Below are 20,094 nucleotides of genomic sequence, written 5' to 3' on the forward strand. Positions count from 1 at the left end.
AAACCTCACTCATTTCTAGTTGAAGACAAGACTTTCTACTTCTTGGCAAGTGGTCTCACAATCTTGCCAGCTGTTTAAAAAAAAACCAAAAAAACCCAAAAATCTTCTGTGGTGAATTTAATGCAAAGATTTTTGGTCTGTTTATTGTTTCTTGATACATTATTTCCTTCATCCTCCCAAATGTTCACCTTCCTTTCTTTGTTTAAGTGAGCAAGAACAATCATGGTAAGTTTTAAAGTAAGTTTGAAAATAATCCTTTTCAGCTGAAAACTAGAACAGCACATTACAGCTGCAGAGCAAACAGCCCTGACTAGGAAAAGTTTATAAGCCTTTGGGCTTACATATTTAAAGCATGCCTCTCCCCTTTCTAGGACTTGTGGTTCACCCTTCAAGATACGGTATTGCCTACTTACTGCGATAAAATACTGGGAGAACCTGGAAGTTGAGATATCCAAAGGAAGAGTACAGCCAAGGAGGTTTCTGAGCCTCTGAATCTGATCTGTCACATCCAACCAACATGCTTACATTTTCATGTTCTGCTAATACATTCAGTTGTCCAGGACACAGTAGGCTGTGCTGAAAGACGTGACCTATGTTCATTTTACACAGAGCTTCAGAAGCAAGTGCTACTGTGCTCTTCAGCTCCAGGGAAAGACTCGCCTTCCCAGAAGTGAGACGGGAAGTCAGGAGGGCTTAAAAGGCAGAGGAGTTCAAGTTACACGTACCATAATGAATTTTGTGCAAAAAAGGGATCTCGTGCAAAGGACATCTGTGTTGTAATCCCAGCAACTCCTGAATACCTTTGGCTGCTTGGCTGACAAAGGCCCCATTCCCTTTTGCTATCACCCACTCTGTGGCTGGCAGAGTCCCAGTTGCAAACAGCACATGAGGAACTGCATCAGTTTCATCTCACATTCACCACATCACTGTTTTACTGATTTCTATGCTCAATCTCTGCAATCTTTCAGAGTTCTGATAAACCTTAGTCTTCAGAATTTATGCAACAGGTCCCAACGCATTGACGACACAGCTCCAGGCGCTAAAACTGGCATCTGCTACAATAAATAATGTCAAAAGTTCTAGCTAGTAGAACAAAGAAAAACCTTCTGTTGAGGTTAATCTTCCACAGTAAGAGGAAGTTTGGAAAGAGAGAACCCAAAAAGATAAAGTTCAGTGATTTTTAAGGCAAAAGAACACAGGTTCACATAGCAAAACAAAAGCACATTATTGGACAGACTTCACGTATGGAAGGGGACAGCCAATGCTGCAGAATGCTTTCAGTAGTATTCAACCTTTATAAGAAATAATGAGCTATTGATGAAGGGACTACCAATACTGTGTAATTTTGATACAGCAATAAAATAACTTTGTGGTTATTAATAGATAGCTTTATTACAATACAGTCTTCTCCAGTCAATTTAACAACATGGTGATTACAGGTTACTTGAAAGCCTCCCACTTTATTTTTAGTTTCTCAAAAAGCTGTTACAGTGGAAAGACTTCAAGCAGTTGAGGCACAATCAGTTCTGGTATCAATTCAAGTTTAAAGAGAAAAATGTGACAAGTTAGTAAGCAAGCTTACTGCAAGAGTGCAAATGTAACCACTCTTTCCTATTTAAAATTATTGCTTTTTTTTTTTTTTTTAAATCAAACAGTTTAAGAGTGGTATCACAGTACTGTAGTCTGTCTGAACAGTCACAGGTATTTCTGAGTTCATAAATTCGGTAACAGTGCTTTTTATTTTATAATAACGTGTTTTAAGAACACATGGATCTGTTACTTAATTTCAACATTGTGAATATACTTCCTGGAATATGCATTCAAGGTCTGTACTTGATTTCTTTAAAATAGGTACAGACTTCATAGTGAATCTAACAGTATTCAAGTTCAATCAAGATAAAGGAAGCCAATTAAGCTGGGCAGTCTTGGCCACATTGAACACCAATTAGTATGCCAGTTAGACAGAGTCTGCATTTTATATTGCAGCTGTAAAGTGTTCCAACGTTTTTACCTCTAACTACCAATTTTCTTGCCCTTTAAAACATTAAAGATATCTTCTAGTGATTTGTGTATACACTGAAGGAATTCTTTACCATTCCTAGTTGGGTAAGAGGAAACATTACAACCTATCCAATCATCATGTACCTGATATCCTAGTCCAAAGCCATCAGGGACCACTGGGCCAAACCCTCCTAATTGCACAGCTGGGCTAATCAATGTGCTTGTGGAAATGATGTTGTGATTAAGCCGAGCATAGGCTTGGTCTTGATAGAAATCAGGCAGTGCAATACCTTTGGATAAGGCTAAATAGCGTAAACCAAAGAGATGTCGGTCAAATCCCTGACCTGTCAAAATAAAACAACAAGTGTTAGAGGACTAATTTTTGTGCAAAAAAATCCTCACTTATTTTGACATCACATTTTTTTCAGTCACAAAAGGGGAGGTCTGTAGTAAGCTGGGATTTATTTTCATATTAGCAATAACTGATGTACAGAACCCAGACATTTTGTACATCCAGTGCATGCATCCTAGGGAAGGAGGGCCTTGATGGTTTACTGCTAGCCTCAACCAGGAATCATGATAGTAAACAAAAGTGCAATGTTAACAGACGATTTAATAATACATTTCACTTTTCATTAACTATTTATCTGAACCTATCCAAGTTGTTCAAAACAGAGAAAGGCTTTCCTAAAATTTATGAATCTAGATGGGGATCTTGCATCAACAAAAGGAGGCATATTTTAGACTCTACAGGGTAATGTTCAACTTACAAATGTCAATTTTACTGATCAAGTTATGCTTTGGGGAAGGACAATTCAAAAGAAAGCATTTAGAAAAATACCAGGAGTGGCACAGTCAAAGAATCAGTTTGATTTGGAAGTTGTTAAAGCCTTTGCAGGGATAAGACAGTAACTCCTCAGACATAGAGCGAAAGTTCTCAGTTGCCCTGGGAAGTACAACGTGCACTAAGTATTTATCAAATTTTCAAATTGCCCAGCTGTTATAAGGACAAAACCTAAAGTATAAAAAATTCTCAACACACAGTGAAAAAGGAAGCACAGAGACATTCTCCTCCATCAAGAAACAAGTCTTGCAGAATGCATTTTAAACTGCAGCCTTCTGCTACTGTTTTTTGTCAAGTTTACATTAACATTAGTCCTCCATCAAAATGAAACTATTTAGTTGTGAAGCAAATGCTTACAGCAAGTTTATCAGGCATTTCAGTGCAAATGCAAGAGTGTTTGTCATGTTCCTACTTACCCATAGCAGCTTCTTTTGTCAAACGGCCATGGTATTTTGAGCACTCCACTACCAACTTCTGAAGCTCCTCTGTGCTATGTTTGGATGGTTCCCTGACAAAAGCTTCTGAACATTTCTTTGTATGGATAGACGCAGGACGTATAGTTTCTGTACGACCATGTCTGAAAGCTGCAGTACTACAAGACTCATAGGTAGCAACAGTCTGATTGTATTGTCGAAGGAAAGCCATCTGGAAGGCAAGCTGAGCTACAGCATCTGGGCTTACCTTCTTCTGCTTTAGAAGGTCCTTGCCCCCTTCATGGAATTGAATCAGATTAAGAGACAGTGCTTCTACAGTGGCATCAAATTTCTGTTTGGCTTTGGTAATTCCTGCTTTTACAGCATCATTCAGCTTAAAGTCAAGTTTCTGCACTGCTGTAGAAGAGTCTACTGAAGCAGGCTGTGACTGGGGGCTGATGGCTGGTGCCTTGGTGCTATCTTTAAAAACCTCATTCTGGAACCTGAGCACAGCCACACCATCTCCCCAGGAATGTTCAAAATTAACTCCTGCAGTGCCATCCTTAGTTACGATGAGATTAAAGGATTTGTCATACCAGCGGTTAGCAGCATCTCCATGCAACATCGTGTGGGACAAGTGCACAAAGTCTTTAATGGGAAAATCATCTAAACTTAAACAAAACACAGCAGAGTCTACTTTTTGAAGAGCTTCTTCATTGCCATTATCCATTAGATGCTTTCTCAGCAATGCCCATGTATCTCGGTTTTCACTGGAGAGGTAGCCAAGAGGGAAGGCTGGGGCTGGACTGCTGTCACTAAGGATGAATTTCAAGTGAGCTTGTATTTCTGAAGGTTTCAGCATATTTCCATCTCTATCAATAACATCAAATACATAAAAATTCCCATTTCTCAGTACTAGTAAATGTTTTGCCTTTTCATCTGTGTAAAGCTCATCTCTGTTGAGCTTAGGCAACCGTGTAGAATTAAAAAGCCTGAAGTACTGAGACATATCTAGAGGGTACGCATTGACCATGTAGGCACCAAACCAAGAAAGTGAAGAAGGCACAAATCGGATAATTTGTTTAAATATCTGAGTGTCACTTTTTTCTGGATTGAGGTGAAAAACCTCTGGTTCAAGATAACCAGCCCTGAAGGTCTTCATAAAACGTAGAGCAGAAACAGTCATGTTCGTAGCTCGTATGAGCTGATCGTTATATTCAGATTTTGGGTCAGGATTAAAAGACATAAACGCATTAAAATTAAAAACAACAGGCTCACGTGCTTTTAGGTACATGTCAAACCAGGGACCTGAAAATGGAGAGTTGAGAAATAAGTCAGAACATAAAAGCAGTTTACTGAGTCAGACCAGAGGTTCATGAATAAACACCTATCAAACTGCATACAAACAAGACAAACATATGCAGTAATTCCCCCAAGGATTCTCCCAACCTCCAATTATGAAGAAAGGTACCACTGGCTAATTGTAAAAATACAGTATTTGGAGTAATCCATATCAAGAGTGTCAATGTCATTAGCAATGAGGGCCCATTTCCATGTCTTCTATATGGCTCAGTGATAAATCGTAACTGCTGTGACATACAATGCGGCTCCCCAGCATGGTACTTGGGTGCACACCTAACGTTTGGAGTCGAACACACCTTTATTGACTCTTAAGCTATTAACTTCTGCAACTCTCTGTCACTGATGGCATGCTTCTCTTTAGAACCACCTTTAATCCTGGTCCAGTGTTTCCCTCATTCCTGGCAGCAAACGCCCATCTGCATCTGCCATCTTGCATTTCCACCTCCTTCCTCCTTCCATCCACTAAAATTAGCAGCACAGGGCAAAACTCTTCACAGCAATGCATTACCGTCAGTCTCTCAAGCTGGCAAAAATACGAGGTTAGAGGGGACCTCACAGTTATTCTTCCAGGCCCAGAACACACTTTGGAAAACAGAATTACATTTGATACCCACGTCTGTCAGCATACCACGGAGCACAAATGTGACCCAAAGGTTCCATGCTTGCCAAAACCAAGGGAATCAATCACAGCTCTAGAAAGTAGTCACAACTTTACGCCTGCCTATGAGTAAATAAAAATCCAGGAGGCATAAGCGGAGAAGGAATTTTCAAGCAAGGTCTATTTCATCATCATCAACAACTTCAAACTTGGCAAGCTCTAGTATTACACACTGACTGGTTGCAGACAAAGGACACAAGTGCACACCAACCTCACCTCAAGGTAGCTATATATTAAAAATTATTATTCCAAGTCTGGATCAGTCCCAGGTAGAACTTTCTAGCTGGGCTGTAAAAAATGCAATGGGTAACTCAAGGACCTAAGTTACAATTTTAATACCAGGTCCTCATAGGTGAGTAACTAGCATTCATCTACAGTTTTAAAACCACATCTGTCATCATCACACAGCCTTTTAACTTTGGACTTGAAAGTCCAGGGTGGAGGCAACTATATGCACTTTCAAAAACCAATTTCAAGTGGAACAGGTCTTTGATGAGGCCTAAAAAAGAATAGTAGCTAAACAAAAAGGAAGACAAACACCTCACAGTTCACAGACGAAAAAGCAGCATGGTAGTTAGCGTTGACAAGCACCATAAAGTCACCAGTTAAAACCCCTGGCATTTGTTCAGAGTGAACATAAAGTAAGATAACAAACCCAACAGCAGTTTCTGTGAAATAATCTGGTATTCTACAGAGAATCTGTGGTAGCTAACACACTTATAGGTAGTCTCAACAGACTGGAAGGATAAAAGTGCATTTGCTGGGCAACACGCAAACTTCTACTTCAATAGGTATTTGAGTATTTCCACCTCTATTGCTATCCATCCAATACTTTCATAAACAGACACTTGTACTTGGAAGTCAGTGGAAGCAATAATATGGAAGAATAAAAATAAATAATGTATATGCATGCTCTCCCTCTCTTACTTTCTTTTTCTTTATCATCATCTTCCTCTTTCTGTTGCTCCTTTTCTTTTGCTCTTTAAAATAATAGGGGTTTGTAGTTCTGGGAGGTTTCAAGTCTAGAGCACTGACCACTTCTGCCTCCCAAAGCTTAGTCATATTCTCTGACACCCCCCCCAGAGTTCAGTTTTCTTGATAAGTAACTTGGAATTATTTGAAAATGATTGCTTTAGTTTCCTTAAGGGAGTTACCAGTTAAGCTCCTCTATTAACCTACATAGCCAGCAGTGAAAAAGAAAAAAGGTAAACACCCTATAAACTCATATTTAAGTACAGTAACTCCTGAAAAAATACCATTTTCCAATATCCATCTATCCAGAATTCTGGTATATACAAGTTAAGATGATGGGCATTCTTTCCATCAGAGACTCAGAATTTGCTCCAATAGTCACAGACAATATTCACAGCATGTTATTCCAAGTTTATGGAGTAGAGAACTTAAGCTTCAGCCTATTGTATTTATAGCATTGTGAGCAGTCTGTTATCAAGCATGATGATCTACAGTTTCCTTCTATATCCAGTAGGCCAACATACCTGTGATGTAACTAGTATGTTTGTTCTGAGTGTCTTGGGCGACCAGTTTCTCATGCAGCTCTCTTCCAATTCCCTTTTCAAAGTTATGAGCAAGTTCTTCAGTTTTCCTACAGCAATCAATAAAAGCGTCAAAATGCTGTCCCAAGTCCTACTTTTCATATGCAACACTTGCCTTTGAAGCAGTACATGATACTGCAGCATACCCATCTTGTTTGTCCATACCTGAATTGGTCATCATTTAGAAGCGGTTTCTGGGCGTTCAGGTATCTCCTAATTGTATCTTCTAGTTTGGGAATGGGCAGTCTGAAGGAAGGGGACGAGAGAGACATGCATTTTAGGAGCAATGGTACTAATGAAGCCTGAGTTTCTTACACAGTAGTCTCTCCCTGCCTCCCCTCTTCCCTATCCTTCCTTACACGCTGTTATCCAAATGGCTCAGAAGTTTCTTGTGGAAGAAAAGTAAGGCAGTAAGATGGACATAGGTCGTCACAGCATTAAGGATCTTGGAAACAAGGTAGAAAACCGATTTGACCATCTTGTTACCAACATTTTGCAGTGAACGGTCTTAATACCTTACAGGGAGTAAGTACAGTGCCGTGATCCCCTGCAAGGAGCCGGCACAGAAGGCAGCCTGGCAGCCAGCTCTGTGCTGAGCATCTACTCTTTCCTGCAAAGTTTCTTTGCCATCCTCCTCTACGCCTAAACAGGAAAATGCTCTTACTGTAAAACAATCCTGCTGTACTCGGGGAGGTTACTTATTTCGGTTGTTGCTTACAGTCACATTTACGCTTTAAAAAACGAAACCGCTCCTCTCCACCTGAGGAAGAGCACACACAGCAAGCGGCGAGGAGACACGCCGGGAGCCGCCACAGACACGGGGGTGGGGGCTCCTCCCTCCCTCGCCTCACAGCGGGCATCCCCGGCCCGCCGGGACCACCAGCCGCCGCCGCCCCGCGCCCCCCGGCTGCCCTCGGCAGCCGCCGCGGGACTGACACCGGCTGCCCGGAGGCCGCTCAGCCCAGGCCCGGCCCCGGCCCCCGCCCGGCGGCGCCTCAGCAGGCCGCGGGCCGGGCGCTGCCGGAGGCCAAGGGCTGCGGCCGGGGAGCGGGGCTGCGGCCCGCCGTACCTGGGCAGGCTCTTCTGGTAGTGCATGGTGGGCACGATGCTGCGGTGCAGGTACTCGGCAGCGCCCGCGCTGCTGTAGCCCCGCCGCCAGCGCGCCGCCGCCCGCCGCAGCAGCAGCTGCCGCGCCGCCATGATGGCCGCGTCACAGCCGCGAGGCGCCGCCCGCCCGCTCCCCTCGCTGCCGTCCCGGGGCCGGCGGGGCAGCGACGTACCGCGGCGCCCGGCCCCCTGCGGGGCGGAGGCGGCACCTGGGTCGCTCCCGGTGGAGGAGGGGGCGGGGGGCGGGCAGCCCCGCGGCCCGGGGCGGCTCCCCAGCCCTGCGCGGCCTGGGCGGGGTGCAGGGGGACGGCCGCGGGGCCGGGGGTCGCAGCCGCACCACAGCAGCCAGCGGCGGGGCCGGCGGGGTTTCAGGAGGCGTTTTGGTGTCGGTTCCATTGGGAAGGCCGTTCCATGCATGCTGCCCGGGCAGCGAAGTTACCTGGCTGTTAAAAAACGGCTGGAGTGGGACAGTTCAGCTTCAGTCCCGTCCCCTTTGCCATCCGTGTCAATAAAACCTCTTGTGAGCCTCTCCTTCTGACAGTGCTCTTGTGCAGCATATAGGCACCACGTATTTTTTCTCACACACACACACCCCTTTTTTTTTGCCAGTGTCCATACATCTTACTGACCATACATCATTCAGATCCTGTCTCCCAAGAGAACGGTTTAATCTCTCAAGGACTTATTGACTCATAAGTGAGCACATAACAACAAACACTTCATTACAATATAAAATAGAATACTGCAAAGACACAATTTTCTTGTACCGTATGGAATGTTCTCCATAAAACCACTGAATCATCTTAGAATAACCCAGAAACTACAGAAATGTGTTGGTAAGAAAGCGTGGCATGGTCAACAGTGAGGGTGCTGTATTTTTAGCACATACTAGCATAAAAATCAGCGTTGGGATTGAACGCGGACACAGCAAAGGAAAGGAAAGCAATCCCTGTGGCTTAGTCTGATAATCCTCTGAAAGTAAATTGGCCCTACTCTAATCAACATAGTGGTTGGAAGAAAAGTGAAATCATTTCCATTCCACGATAATAAATGCCAAATGCCAGAAGGTGTCCTTGCATGATTCAGTATACAGCTGTTTTCTGTTTCGTACATGTCTCTCATGCTACTCATTCAGCCTTTTTTCTCCATGAAAACAAAAAACCAAAGCCTGCTTTAATTAATGAAGTTCAGTTTCACCCAGCTTGCCCTTTTGTGATAGTCCAGCTCAAAATGTCACCTGCTCTGCCCTTTAGAAAAACTGCGCTAACATTACTTTTCCCCATTTGAACGCATGACTTGCGCCATTCCCTTTCTAGGTTTGGATGTCCAGATCCTGAACTGGGGAGGCAGGGGAATGCACTCAAACACCGTCTTTCTCCCAGGAGTGTCACTTTGTTTTGAACCAGTCTTGTTTTAGAAATACTACTGCATTCTGTTCTAATTTTCCAGAGCCCCCTAATCTTCTTTCAAGTTCTTAATGATGTAGTTGATAATAGGATTGTTGGTATTAATTTGGAACAATAATGCCAGCTGCTTGCTTGGTGGCTATTGGCAGAGAGGTGACCTTGCAGGTCAGCTAAGCAGAACTGGAAGTGCTTTGATCTGATCTATACAGAGCTAGATCGGTCCACCCGCACAAGAGGAGTGAGCAAATTCTCTCTCCATGGGATGCTGATTCTTCTCCAAAGAGCACGGAGGACAGCATGGCAGTGGCTTTGGATGCAATCCTCGCTCGGATCAAGGATGTTTGTAAAAGAAATGGTTTGCTCATTCTGTCGGTGTTGTCGGTCACTATCGGCTGTCTTCTCGGATTCTTCCTGAGGACAAGACGACTCTCTCAACAGGTGAGTGTGGCATGGCAGTGTATCACTGCAGAGAAAATACCGTACTTATGTAACAGAAGACATAGCAACTTGTGGAACTTCAGAATGGACTTTTGAAGATAAAAAGCATATATATGTGTTTGGCAGATGTGTTTAATTTCATCTGTTTGTTTATCTACAAGGTTCTTTGGGTTTTTTCACACATTCTCAAACAACACATTTTCAAAGGCGGAGATGCCTAGTTAACGTAGCATAAGCACATTATAATGTTGCAAGTACAGATAATAATAGTGGGTGTTTAAGCTAGATGAAATGTAGCATCTAATATTGACCTGTTAAAAACCGGTAGTGCAGTATATTCATTGGATTTTATTTTACTTTGGAGCATGTATATCTAAAGAAAACACCGGGAATATTTTTCATCATCAGATATACTGAGGTACAGATGTTTATATTACACCAGTGGTATTTTGTATTAGTAAATTTGAGATATCCCACTACTAGCAGCCCATGTTATTGAAGTCACTTAAGGATTTCTCCCCCAGCATACTTCAGCTAAGCTCTTTGCAGGTACTCACTTCGTAGTCAAAGTAGACAGGGCAACATGCACTGCTGAATGCATTGTTTGAGCACAAAATATAAATCGCAATTGAAAAATATGGTACTTAGTGAATGTGACTAAACTAAAACAATTCTATGTTCTGCTAGTGCTAACTGCCATCTGAACATCTTTTGTGTGCAATCAGTAGCTTCATAAACATCTAGGAAAACACACAAAATGCAGAATGAAGAAATTATTCAGGGCAACCTATTAACAGTAGTCCTGAGAGATGGCATATTTCATTTTTGTCTTCCTTTGTAAAGGAACAAACGATGTAGTGTGTTTGTTGGATCACAACACAATACGTAATCTAGTTAATTCTTAAATTATCTTTTAAAGCCTAATATCTTTGCCACTGCATATACCAATTTTTTTATTTACCAAATATGCAGATTTTACCAATGTTATCTGATCCACAGCAGGACTCATGACAACATATACAGTCCTTACCTCAAAACAATAAGCATCTCTCCATGTATTTCTAGGAAATTAGTTATTTCCAGTTTCCTGGTGAGTTACTGATGAGGATGCTGAAAATGTTGATTCTGCCACTGGTTGTCTCAAGGTAAGTGAGGACAGTATTGTTCCAAAAACTTCTGAATTTTCCTAAATGAGACATGTCATCACCGCTATTTTAGTTTTAACTGAATTAATGTCAAAGTGCCAGAAGCATTACTGACTGCTGTACATTCATAATTATAGTGGGGCTATGAACATGTTTTTTAATTGATAGGATCATTTCCACAATACCTGATATAGGTATTATTTGTTTTAAAAAAAAATTTTTTTCATTGCTGTTTTCTTTTTCACTTGTAATGGGAGGACTTTTTCCTTCAAGCTAACTAGAAGTTAATATATGGAATAAACAACCAACCTTATCAAAAAGCCTACCTTAAACCTAAACAATTGAAACCAACCTTATCAAAAAGCCTACCTTAAACCTAAACAATTGAAATAATACAGTATAAAAATAAGATGGAAAAGTACAGTTAATTTATAGTCTTCTGCAGTATTTTGAGAGATGTGCTGTAGTACAATGACTATTAAAAAAAACTGTGTCTCCAGTGAACTGATAGTATATGCCTGGCTTCAGCTGGAAGTGAAAGTGATTTCTTAGTACATTAAAGGCAGAACCTGTAATGGTGCCACTTTATTGATAGCAGATTTAATGATCTAGATCCTGGTATTGCTGGATGGTGCATGGTAGCTGCCTTTGCAGTGGGTAGCCATAATTTATGATAGTTTTTTCTTTCCTCTGAGTTTGACTGTCTTCCAACTGACTACAGTCACAAACAAGCACCAGTTGGATGGCCAAAAGCTCTATATGTGCCCAATGCTCAGAGAAGATAGAAGGAGAGATGGAGAGTAACAAAGCTAACTTTACCTTACCAGATCTGAGGAAAAAATTCTTGCAATATTTGGTGCCTTTCCTTGGAGCCTCAGCTTCTAGAACCTAATACATACACCAAAACCTCATCTTCCACTTTAAGGGGGAAAAAAAAAAGTCTCTAGACTTCAAATCACTGTGAGTGTCTGAAAATTAACACAACCCAGCACTAATTTTATTTTTAATTCGGCTACCTTTACATCTACCTTCTCATGTTTTTTCACAGAATGAAGCTGAGTCATGGTGCTTTGTGCCTGAAACTGGGTGTATGACCATAGACTCATACCTGGTTCTGTGCCATGCAGCTAGAGAACATCAAGACAAAACATGTAGAGGTCGTTTGAGAGGTGGAAGGAGAGTTTTCCAAAGAAAACAATCTCACATGAGAAAGTGATGTAGTAAGAAGGACAGAAAAGGGTTGGAGGAGAGTCACATGCCCTTCCCTAAAATGTATAGCTCTTTAGATCCTCTTGTCTTTTTTAGAGATGTCAGGAGGAGTAACAGCACAGTAGGGAAGAGCTGCTGTGACATGGCCTGTGATAGCTCTAGGTGACCTACAGATGTGTTAGGAGTGAATCTGAGCTACACTGTTAGAATGTTAGAAATTATGGATTCCATACTCTGAGGAAGAAAGAGAAGAAACTTTACAGATCTTCAAAGGGATTAACTCTCAGTGGACAACAGTATGAGTCTGTCTTCCTGTATAACAAACCAACTATCACTTGCTATTGCATACTGAAATGTCAGATTCTTGCAAGCAAAAAATACTCCAGATGTAATCATATTATTGTACAGTCCTCTTTTTTCTTTTTTTTTTTTTTTGTTTGTTTTACAACAAGCACAGTATTTCCCACACATGTATTTCACAAAATGAGTAAACCGGTGCTCTGTATTTCTACCAATTTGCAGTATATTTCTTTGTGGATTTGGAACATTCTCAGCCTGTCCTGCAGCAGCAATGGCATTTGAATTATTTTTAAAATTACTGTATTATTGTTTACAAAAGACAGTGGTACAGCACCATGAAAAGAGCTCTAAATCTTACTTTCCTAATTGAAATTAATGCAAGTTTTTCCTTGAACTAACAAGTAAAAAATGACTTATAAAGAAAAGGAAAGGTGAGAAAGGAAGTTCAAAAGAAGCACTCAGTGCAAAATACCCTGTCTGCAAGTCCAGTTTTTATCTTGAAGGGCTGTAGCAGAAATAAAATGTGGCAAGTGTTTGGCTCAGAAGACTGATAATAGACTGGAAAATCTTACAGGTCCTAGCCTAAATCCAGCCTTAAACAGAAATGGCTAAAAAATTTTACTATCCCTCTTTTGACCTCCTATTTGGAGAGTTATAACAGGAATTTTGCAGATTGTATCCATTAAGAATGAGAAACTGATGATATAGCCAGGTATCTCTGAATGGTGTTTATTTTAAAAGTTCCTTGAAGGCAGAAGGAATCAGTCAAACAACAGGAGACTGTTTCTTCAATGTACAGTTCCTTGTTTTACCCAGCTTTGTCCCAGCACCTGGAATTGCTGTATCCCAGAGCTCTTGTATCTGTTTCTGAGGTCTCCTATCACCTATGATCTTACTTTTTGTTTTCCTAAAGATACAAAATTCTTGAAAAAGTAACCACAACCACTAGCCTGCCAGTTTGAGCCCTGCATGAGTGCATGAGCTTTTGTTTTTGATGTGGACCTTCATTAAGGATGGGGGTTTATATTATTTCAGTTATCTGGTTACATAAACAAGCTTCATAGCATCATACAATGACTCTAAAATAAGTATTTATTGTCCCCGCCGTCTGCCTGAGGTTTATCCCTGCTTATACCTATTAGTATCCACTGTGTCTCATGTATAGAGTTTGCTTTTCTCTGTGATGAGAACAGGTAGCCCACATAGCAAAGGATGCCACTTCTATTAGCGACATAAACAAAAAATTGTAACAAATAGTCTGACAGTTTGTGTCTGCCCTAGGAATACTCAGTAGTGGAGCATTACAAGATCAAATTTTAGACTCTGTAATTAACAGATGAACAGTGTTTATTATATGTATAAATATAGGATACTATTTTTAAACCTGGGAATGGAAAGAGAGAGCAGGACCCAAAACCGAACTCACAGTTAACACGCTTAGGCTCTGCCTGAGCTCTTACTGCAGTTGGACAATGGGATGTCCTCAACAAGCCTGAAAGATCGAGTGCAGGAGATCTGAAGATCCCTGATTCTCTCTGGGACATAGGCCTTGATCCTCATTTGACAACTGCAATGCAAATAATACATTTTCTCCCTCACATGCAAAAGCTTTCAACACCTATCTCAGGTTTTCAAACAGGCAAGCACATACGTGGCGGTGACAGAGGTGGATCTCAGTGCGTCCGTCCCTGAGTCCTCTGATATGTTTAAAAAACACATGGGTCCAGGTCTTCAGACATCTGCTGATCAGCTGGCCCAAGGTGCTCAAGTTTGTTAAACCATCTTTCCTTCCATGTGATGCATTTCCCGGCGCCGGTGAAGGCTCAGTCTGTGTTATACCCTGTAGCCAGGAGGTGGCTCTGTCTAGAAGACTAAGAAACCATGAGCCGTTGCGGGACCTCAGTCACTCCAGTGCTCCGGGAGGCTGTTGGTCCCAGGCCTTCTCTAATAGTGCTGCCTCCTCAGAAGATAATAAAATCTCTGCTCTCTTTCACTATGGTTAATTATAAACTTACACACACACATACGTCTCCTTCACCTGCAGGGAGTGCTTTCAGGACAAGCTGATTGGCAGAGATACCTGTGCATCACTTTAGTTTCTCGAGTTCTGTTTACCCTAGAAAGGAAATTCAACTCTCCCTTTCTCTTCAAAAGGCAAAGGTGCCAGGGAGCCTACAGGGGAGGGGGAGGAGAAGGAGGAGGAGGAGGAGGAGGAGGAGAAGAAGAAGAAGAAGAAGGAGGTGGTCTGGCTCCCAGCACGCTGCAGAACTCTGGGCAGGCAACACCAGACCTTCTGCATCTTCACAGACTAATGGCCAAGTGTGTGTGCTGCACATCTGTAAGGCAGGTTGGAGAAGACGCAGGGCTTGCAGCCCCTGGTTCTTTTTCAAGATAATACTAGAAGCGCACAGATTATTTCTTTCCTGTATTCAGCCATATAGTTTCACAGACCTCACAGGAACTTAATTCTGTCTTTGGGAGCCTTCCATCCCCTCTGTGTAATTTGAGAGAAAGGTTAAAATGTTGTTAGTAAGGGCTCTTTACACACAAAGTTTGACTGCATAAGCCTTGCTTCTTCAGAAAAGCAGGCTAAAGCCAGGGTTACACAGGTTTAAACCAGCTGAACCAGTTGAGTTCTCTTTGTCTTACACATCTACCTATATATGTAATAGAAAATTACATCCTTTATTTCAACACCCTCCTTGTTTATATGATTAAGCTTCTATTTGGTAATAGATACAGGGCCTGGTTTTCCAAGACTATGATTAGCAATAAAGCAGTGAGACTGCTTGTGGGAAGGAATCGTCAGGGTAGAACTGCACTGTTCAGCTGTAACAGGCTTGTTACCCCAGTGAGTATTCCCTTCAGAAAGACAGTTTATTTTGTTTAAGCTTAGGATGAATATTACATTTTTTATTTATTTACCACTGATCATTTTCTAGATATTTAAGAAATAATGAGTAGCAGAGATTTGATCCTTTTCCATGTGTAGGCTGTGTTACAGAAAGATTGTTCTTTTTGTAGTCTAAGCCGAATAACTGATTTGACCTGTGTTTTTTAAAATTATACGACTTGTTCCTCTGAGTATGTTGTGCCTGGTACAAGCAAGCGTATGCTAGTAAAATTTTATATTATTTGAAGGCTCATTTTGGGGTAGTAAATATCTGTTACTATTGGGGGTTTGTTGCTGAATTAAGTATGATATGCTAAATATAAAACTGTCTTTCTTTAAGGGGATTCCTGTCTGTAATGCCATCAGTTCTGGTAATCCCTTATCCTTCTGCTCAGATTCCTGAGTGGGTCATTCTTACTCATGCTGTTAAAGCCTAGTATTTAATTAGAAACTACTCTGTTATAGTACCCTTCTCCCCATATCTTTTTCTTTTTTTTCAGAGTGCTCTGATTTGGGCAATGCATTGGCATTTTAACATTCCACTAATGAAAACCATTGCTCATTCTGTTCTAATGGAATTCTGTCATTGTTCAGCTGTACTGTGCTATACCAGATTTTGCCTTTCAAGACTCATTAGTTACACTTGGAGAGTTGACAACTGTATAAACTGTGCAAGAGAATGTGGAGATGCTCTGGGTGCAAGCAGATGTGAGCTCACTTAGCCCACGAGCCAAACTGGGCAAACCAGTGCCAGATCCATGCCGGAAGCCATACAGCCGCATTAGCGTGGCTTTGCGCCCCAGCTCGTATGCCAAGGACTGATGTGGCTATATGGCTTCCGGACCAGCCTTGGCAGCTCAGCGCAAAGGCAGAACAAGTTCATGTCTGCAGTTGTCTGTGCAGACTTATCCTAAATAACTTCACAGCAACAGTATATTCTTTGGGAGTTTAGGGTCTGGTTAAAAACGTGCTGTGAGACAGACCATTAGCTTGGGTAAATCATGTTTTACTTGCTGTCAGCTGTAGATGAAACTGGTAATAGACCGCAGACTGGAGATTATTTGTCTGTTCTACTACTTAAGCTTACCATTTGTTAGGGATGAAAAATCTGACTGAAACACTCAGAGGCCAGTACTGAGGTTTGCAATCTAAATTTTCTACCATGACTATAAATCAGTGCCTGATATGGTCAATATAATGTCTATTCAGAAGGAAAATACAGATCTCTAAAAGGCTGCAAAATCTATCTTTTTTTGTATTTACCATTAAATATAAACCAAGAGGACAGTCTTGACTGGTTTTACATGAATGACAATATGTGCAACACTAGTTCTTCTAATCCGTTCCTGGTACTGAGAGATACTTTCTGTGTTGTGACAAATGCATGTAATTTAACTGAAGACTGAATGGGAAAGGATAGATAACATAAGCTTCTGGACAGTTTTGGCTTGGTTTTTTCTGCTACATATGAATTAAACCATTCCCTCTGGTCATTCTTTCCTAAATACCAGTTGCTCTGTTCTTATGCTTGTGCAGCTGCCAAACTAGGGCATAATCAAGTGCAATCAAATTTATGTACTGTATTATCTAGTGAGGTGCTGAGGAGCAGCTGCAAAATGCTGCCTATGGCTCTCTGAGGAGCCTGCTCAGGGCAATGTTTTATAGTGTTCCAAAGCAACTGTATTTTCATGTGGAATTAAATTCCTCTTTGAAACACAGGGCTTTTTCTTCACATTATTAGACTCTGGATTTTTCTCTATATTTTGCCTGTGTTACCTTGCCAGTAGAAAAATATTGGCACCTTGGAACAGGTCTTCCTCGGTGGAGAAGGGTAAACCTTCTGCTGGGTTAATATGGGAAAATCTGCAGGGTACCTGAATGATAATGTAAAGTGTGTATAATGTCCCAGTTCTGAACTACCTGTCATGTGTATCACTGTAATGTAAATAATAATAAAAATACATTTCACTCCAGTGAGAAACAAGCTGTTAGCCCTTTCCTAGGATATGCAATCTACAGTTTTTATTGTGGAGAAAGTCAGTCTAGAGATATGAGTTTTAAGGATATGCCTAGCGGGGATAAATATATTTACTTTCAGAGTGAAAAGCAAAACTGTACTTGGATGAAACTGAAAGGGAAGGATTACCAAGGGTAAGATGAACTGGTCAGAGAGCAATTTCACTCATACTGGTTTTGAGTGTTTTCTTTTGCTTGTGCAACCTAGAGGTCCAAACTTTAAGTGAAAAATGACATGTTGCAAGTTATGCATGTTGTAATGACAAAATTGGACCAACTCAGTACAAATTATTTAGGCAGTGTCCGTAGGGGTCTAGTGATGTGCAATAGAAATCTATAGTCACAGAGTGGGTGTGGAAAGCACTGAAGTGGTTACAAATGTGGTATGAGCAGTTTGTGACCTGACAGAATTTTTCTACACTTCTCTAAGAGCTCTAACACACTTAGTATCTCACAAAAGAAACGGCAATGACATGTGAAGCTTGGGGGGCTGGCTGGCTTCCCTCTGTTTCCTTAGGATACAAACATGTATGAACTATAAACAGTTGAATAAATCTGACATTTGTTTATAATCCAAATTTGTGTTTCAAATCCTTTTGCCCTTTTCTTAATCAAAAAACACTTGAAAGAACTGACAGAACAGAGGATCAAGTATTATTAAGATTCTTGGCTTTTCCACAGCTGGAAGCTGCACATCCATATTTAGTAGATAATTTGTTTTCATTTCCGTCATGACCTTTGAATTTAGGAAATACTTATTTTTTTATCAGAACAGCTAAAATCAACAAGCCAGCCTGAATTCTGCATGAGCTATACTACAATGTCTCAGATCTCCTTTATCAGTCAGTGATCAAAGGTTGCTGTTCATCCCCTCCGGCATTCGTGGATGTATCAGAGTAGTCTTGCATACGGGGCTATTTAGGAGGAAGCAGTGGCAGAATAGCCATTGGAGATCAGTTCTCACTGTGTACTGTACAAAGTCCTGCCTTGTTTACATTAGATCATAAAAACAGATTTCCTATTGTACACTAAGAAAATACAATGTGCTATGTGAATTCCTGGCAGGATTTTTGCCAGATTTATGTCAGTTTATCATTAACCATTACAAGTATTGGGTAATAAGGAAAAGGAGATCTCAACATTTTGGGTAAAAAATAAAACTCGTACTATTTATAAAGCATAATTTTAAAAACAGAATCTCAAAAAGCTGCATGTTATGATGTACTAGAAATATAGATCTGGTTTCTTTTTTATAATTCAGTTTTTGCAGCAGCCTGGCTTTAAAATTAAACACAATCAGTGCAAACAGTGTATTGCAGTCAACGAGGTCTTCTAACATATTGTTCATTGTTTGAAGATCAAGAGCCAGATTTTCCATCATGCTTGATACCTTTGAGTTTCCATTGTGTTTAGTGAAATATCTATATACTGAGGTGCTCAAGTGCTATTTGTGGCTGATAAGCTAACTGTACAGAACCTGCTGCAACAGTCCTATTTGTAAAACAGCTACCACTTTTGTATTTGGGGTTTTTTGAGCATAGATGCTATTTCATTTATATGAAGACATTTAAACTTTAAAAATGCTGTTTGCTATTATTTGATTTTCAAAGGAGAGGAAACTTAGTAGCCCCCTGGATCTTCAGGAGGATTCCAGACTTCTTGTCTCCTTTGAAAATCATACTGGAATACTATGAAACATTTAATAATACATGACATCAGGAATTATACCACTGACTACAAGTGATCACGGTAGTTCCTTATTTTTGTGCAGATCAGTGGAAGCCTGTTAGTACCCCAGCAGTCTGCAAAACTATTGGAGCCTGAGTAAAATTTGTAGAGAGCCTAGGTGTCATTTTATTGCCTGTCTGGGCTGTACACAAACATCATGGAAAGGGTGTTCATCTATACAAATGGGCTGCCCTTCTACAAGTGCACAAGACATACCTGATCCAGCTTAGTTCAGGGTGTGAGCATGGATTATTGCAGGATTTTACCTTCCTCTGTACTTAGACAAATGGTGTCATGCCACATGAGAGGTCCTGGCATCACTTAGAGATGGGTGGATGGGACTGGAGGTGTAGGGTGACACCAGCTTTCAATTAAGACGCCATGTGATTGTCTGTAATATGTGTACAGGTAGAGACCGGCAGATGTGCTAACTAGCTGTTTGTGCACGTATGGGCAGGAGGCATTTTTTCCTGTGCAGTGCGATATGACAGCTGGAGGTGAAAAAACAAAATTAGAATATACCACTGTAAGTAAGGTCAGACCATGTAGGGTAAAGCAGAGACAGGGATGGGCTACGGTCCTCCCACCAGTACTACTGTCACTCTGGCATCTGATGAGAGCAGCAGGCTTCTCTAATGCAGCCTTAGCGGTCTTGCTCTGTAGGTATTTGGTCATGTTAGAAGAAAACAAAAGAATATCCTGGAAACTGTCTTGGTTTCAACTGGGATAGAGTTACTTTTTCTTCTCAGTAGCTGGTAGAAGAAAAAGTCATTCTGATCCCTCTTTCTCACAGCTGAAATAATTTTAACTGCACTAGACACTAACAGCAAAATCAAGCATCAAACTACCGAAAGAGCCAAAGTTTCTTGCCTCTTCTCTGTCTCTTTCTCTGTTTCTTATCTCTTTTCTCTTTGCTCTGTAAAGAGTCTTAATTTTCTTGTTGCAAACAGTTCCTGCATAAAAGGTACCTCTATGGAAGTGAAGCAGCCTGTCATGAAAGCACAGATAGCTGGGCACAGAT

At 41.1% G+C, this 20,094-nt stretch overlaps 2 protein-coding genes across 4 annotated transcripts in view; one reads left to right on the top strand and one right to left on the bottom strand.

Annotated features, from left to right (window-relative positions):
* Positions 1 to 1,366: 1,366 nt before the first annotated feature.
* Positions 1,367 to 8,058, bottom strand: CPT2 (carnitine palmitoyltransferase 2). Its single transcript, XM_056356681.1, has 5 exons — positions 7,901 to 8,058; positions 6,997 to 7,077; positions 6,775 to 6,881; positions 3,262 to 4,566; positions 1,367 to 2,345 (listed from the first exon to the last, which is right to left on the bottom strand). Exons 1-5 carry the CDS (start codon positions 8,029 to 8,031, stop codon positions 2,014 to 2,016), a joined length of 1,956 nt encoding a protein of 651 aa, XP_056212656.1. The 5' UTR covers positions 8,032 to 8,058; the 3' UTR covers positions 1,367 to 2,013.
* Positions 8,059 to 9,500: 1,442 nt separating this feature from the next.
* The window catches only part of SLC1A7 (solute carrier family 1 member 7), a 54,613-nt gene continuing 44,019 nt past the window's right edge, over positions 9,501 to 20,094 (top strand). Inside the window, exons 1-2 of one of the 3 annotated variants that reach the window (XM_056356690.1) lie at positions 9,501 to 9,782; positions 10,848 to 10,927. In XM_056356690.1, coding sequence (XP_056212665.1) covers positions 9,642 to 9,782; positions 10,848 to 10,927 — 221 coding nt within the window. In that variant the 5' untranslated portion in view covers positions 9,501 to 9,641. The remainder of the gene's footprint in view (positions 9,783 to 10,847; positions 10,928 to 20,094) is intronic. The other 2 variants (XM_056356689.1, XM_056356688.1) reach the window with 2 other exon arrangements.

The sequence above is a fragment of the Falco biarmicus genome, chromosome 11 (genome assembly GCF_023638135.1).
Source record: "Falco biarmicus isolate bFalBia1 chromosome 11, bFalBia1.pri, whole genome shotgun sequence".
NCBI lineage: Eukaryota > Metazoa > Chordata > Aves > Falconiformes > Falconidae > Falco > Falco biarmicus.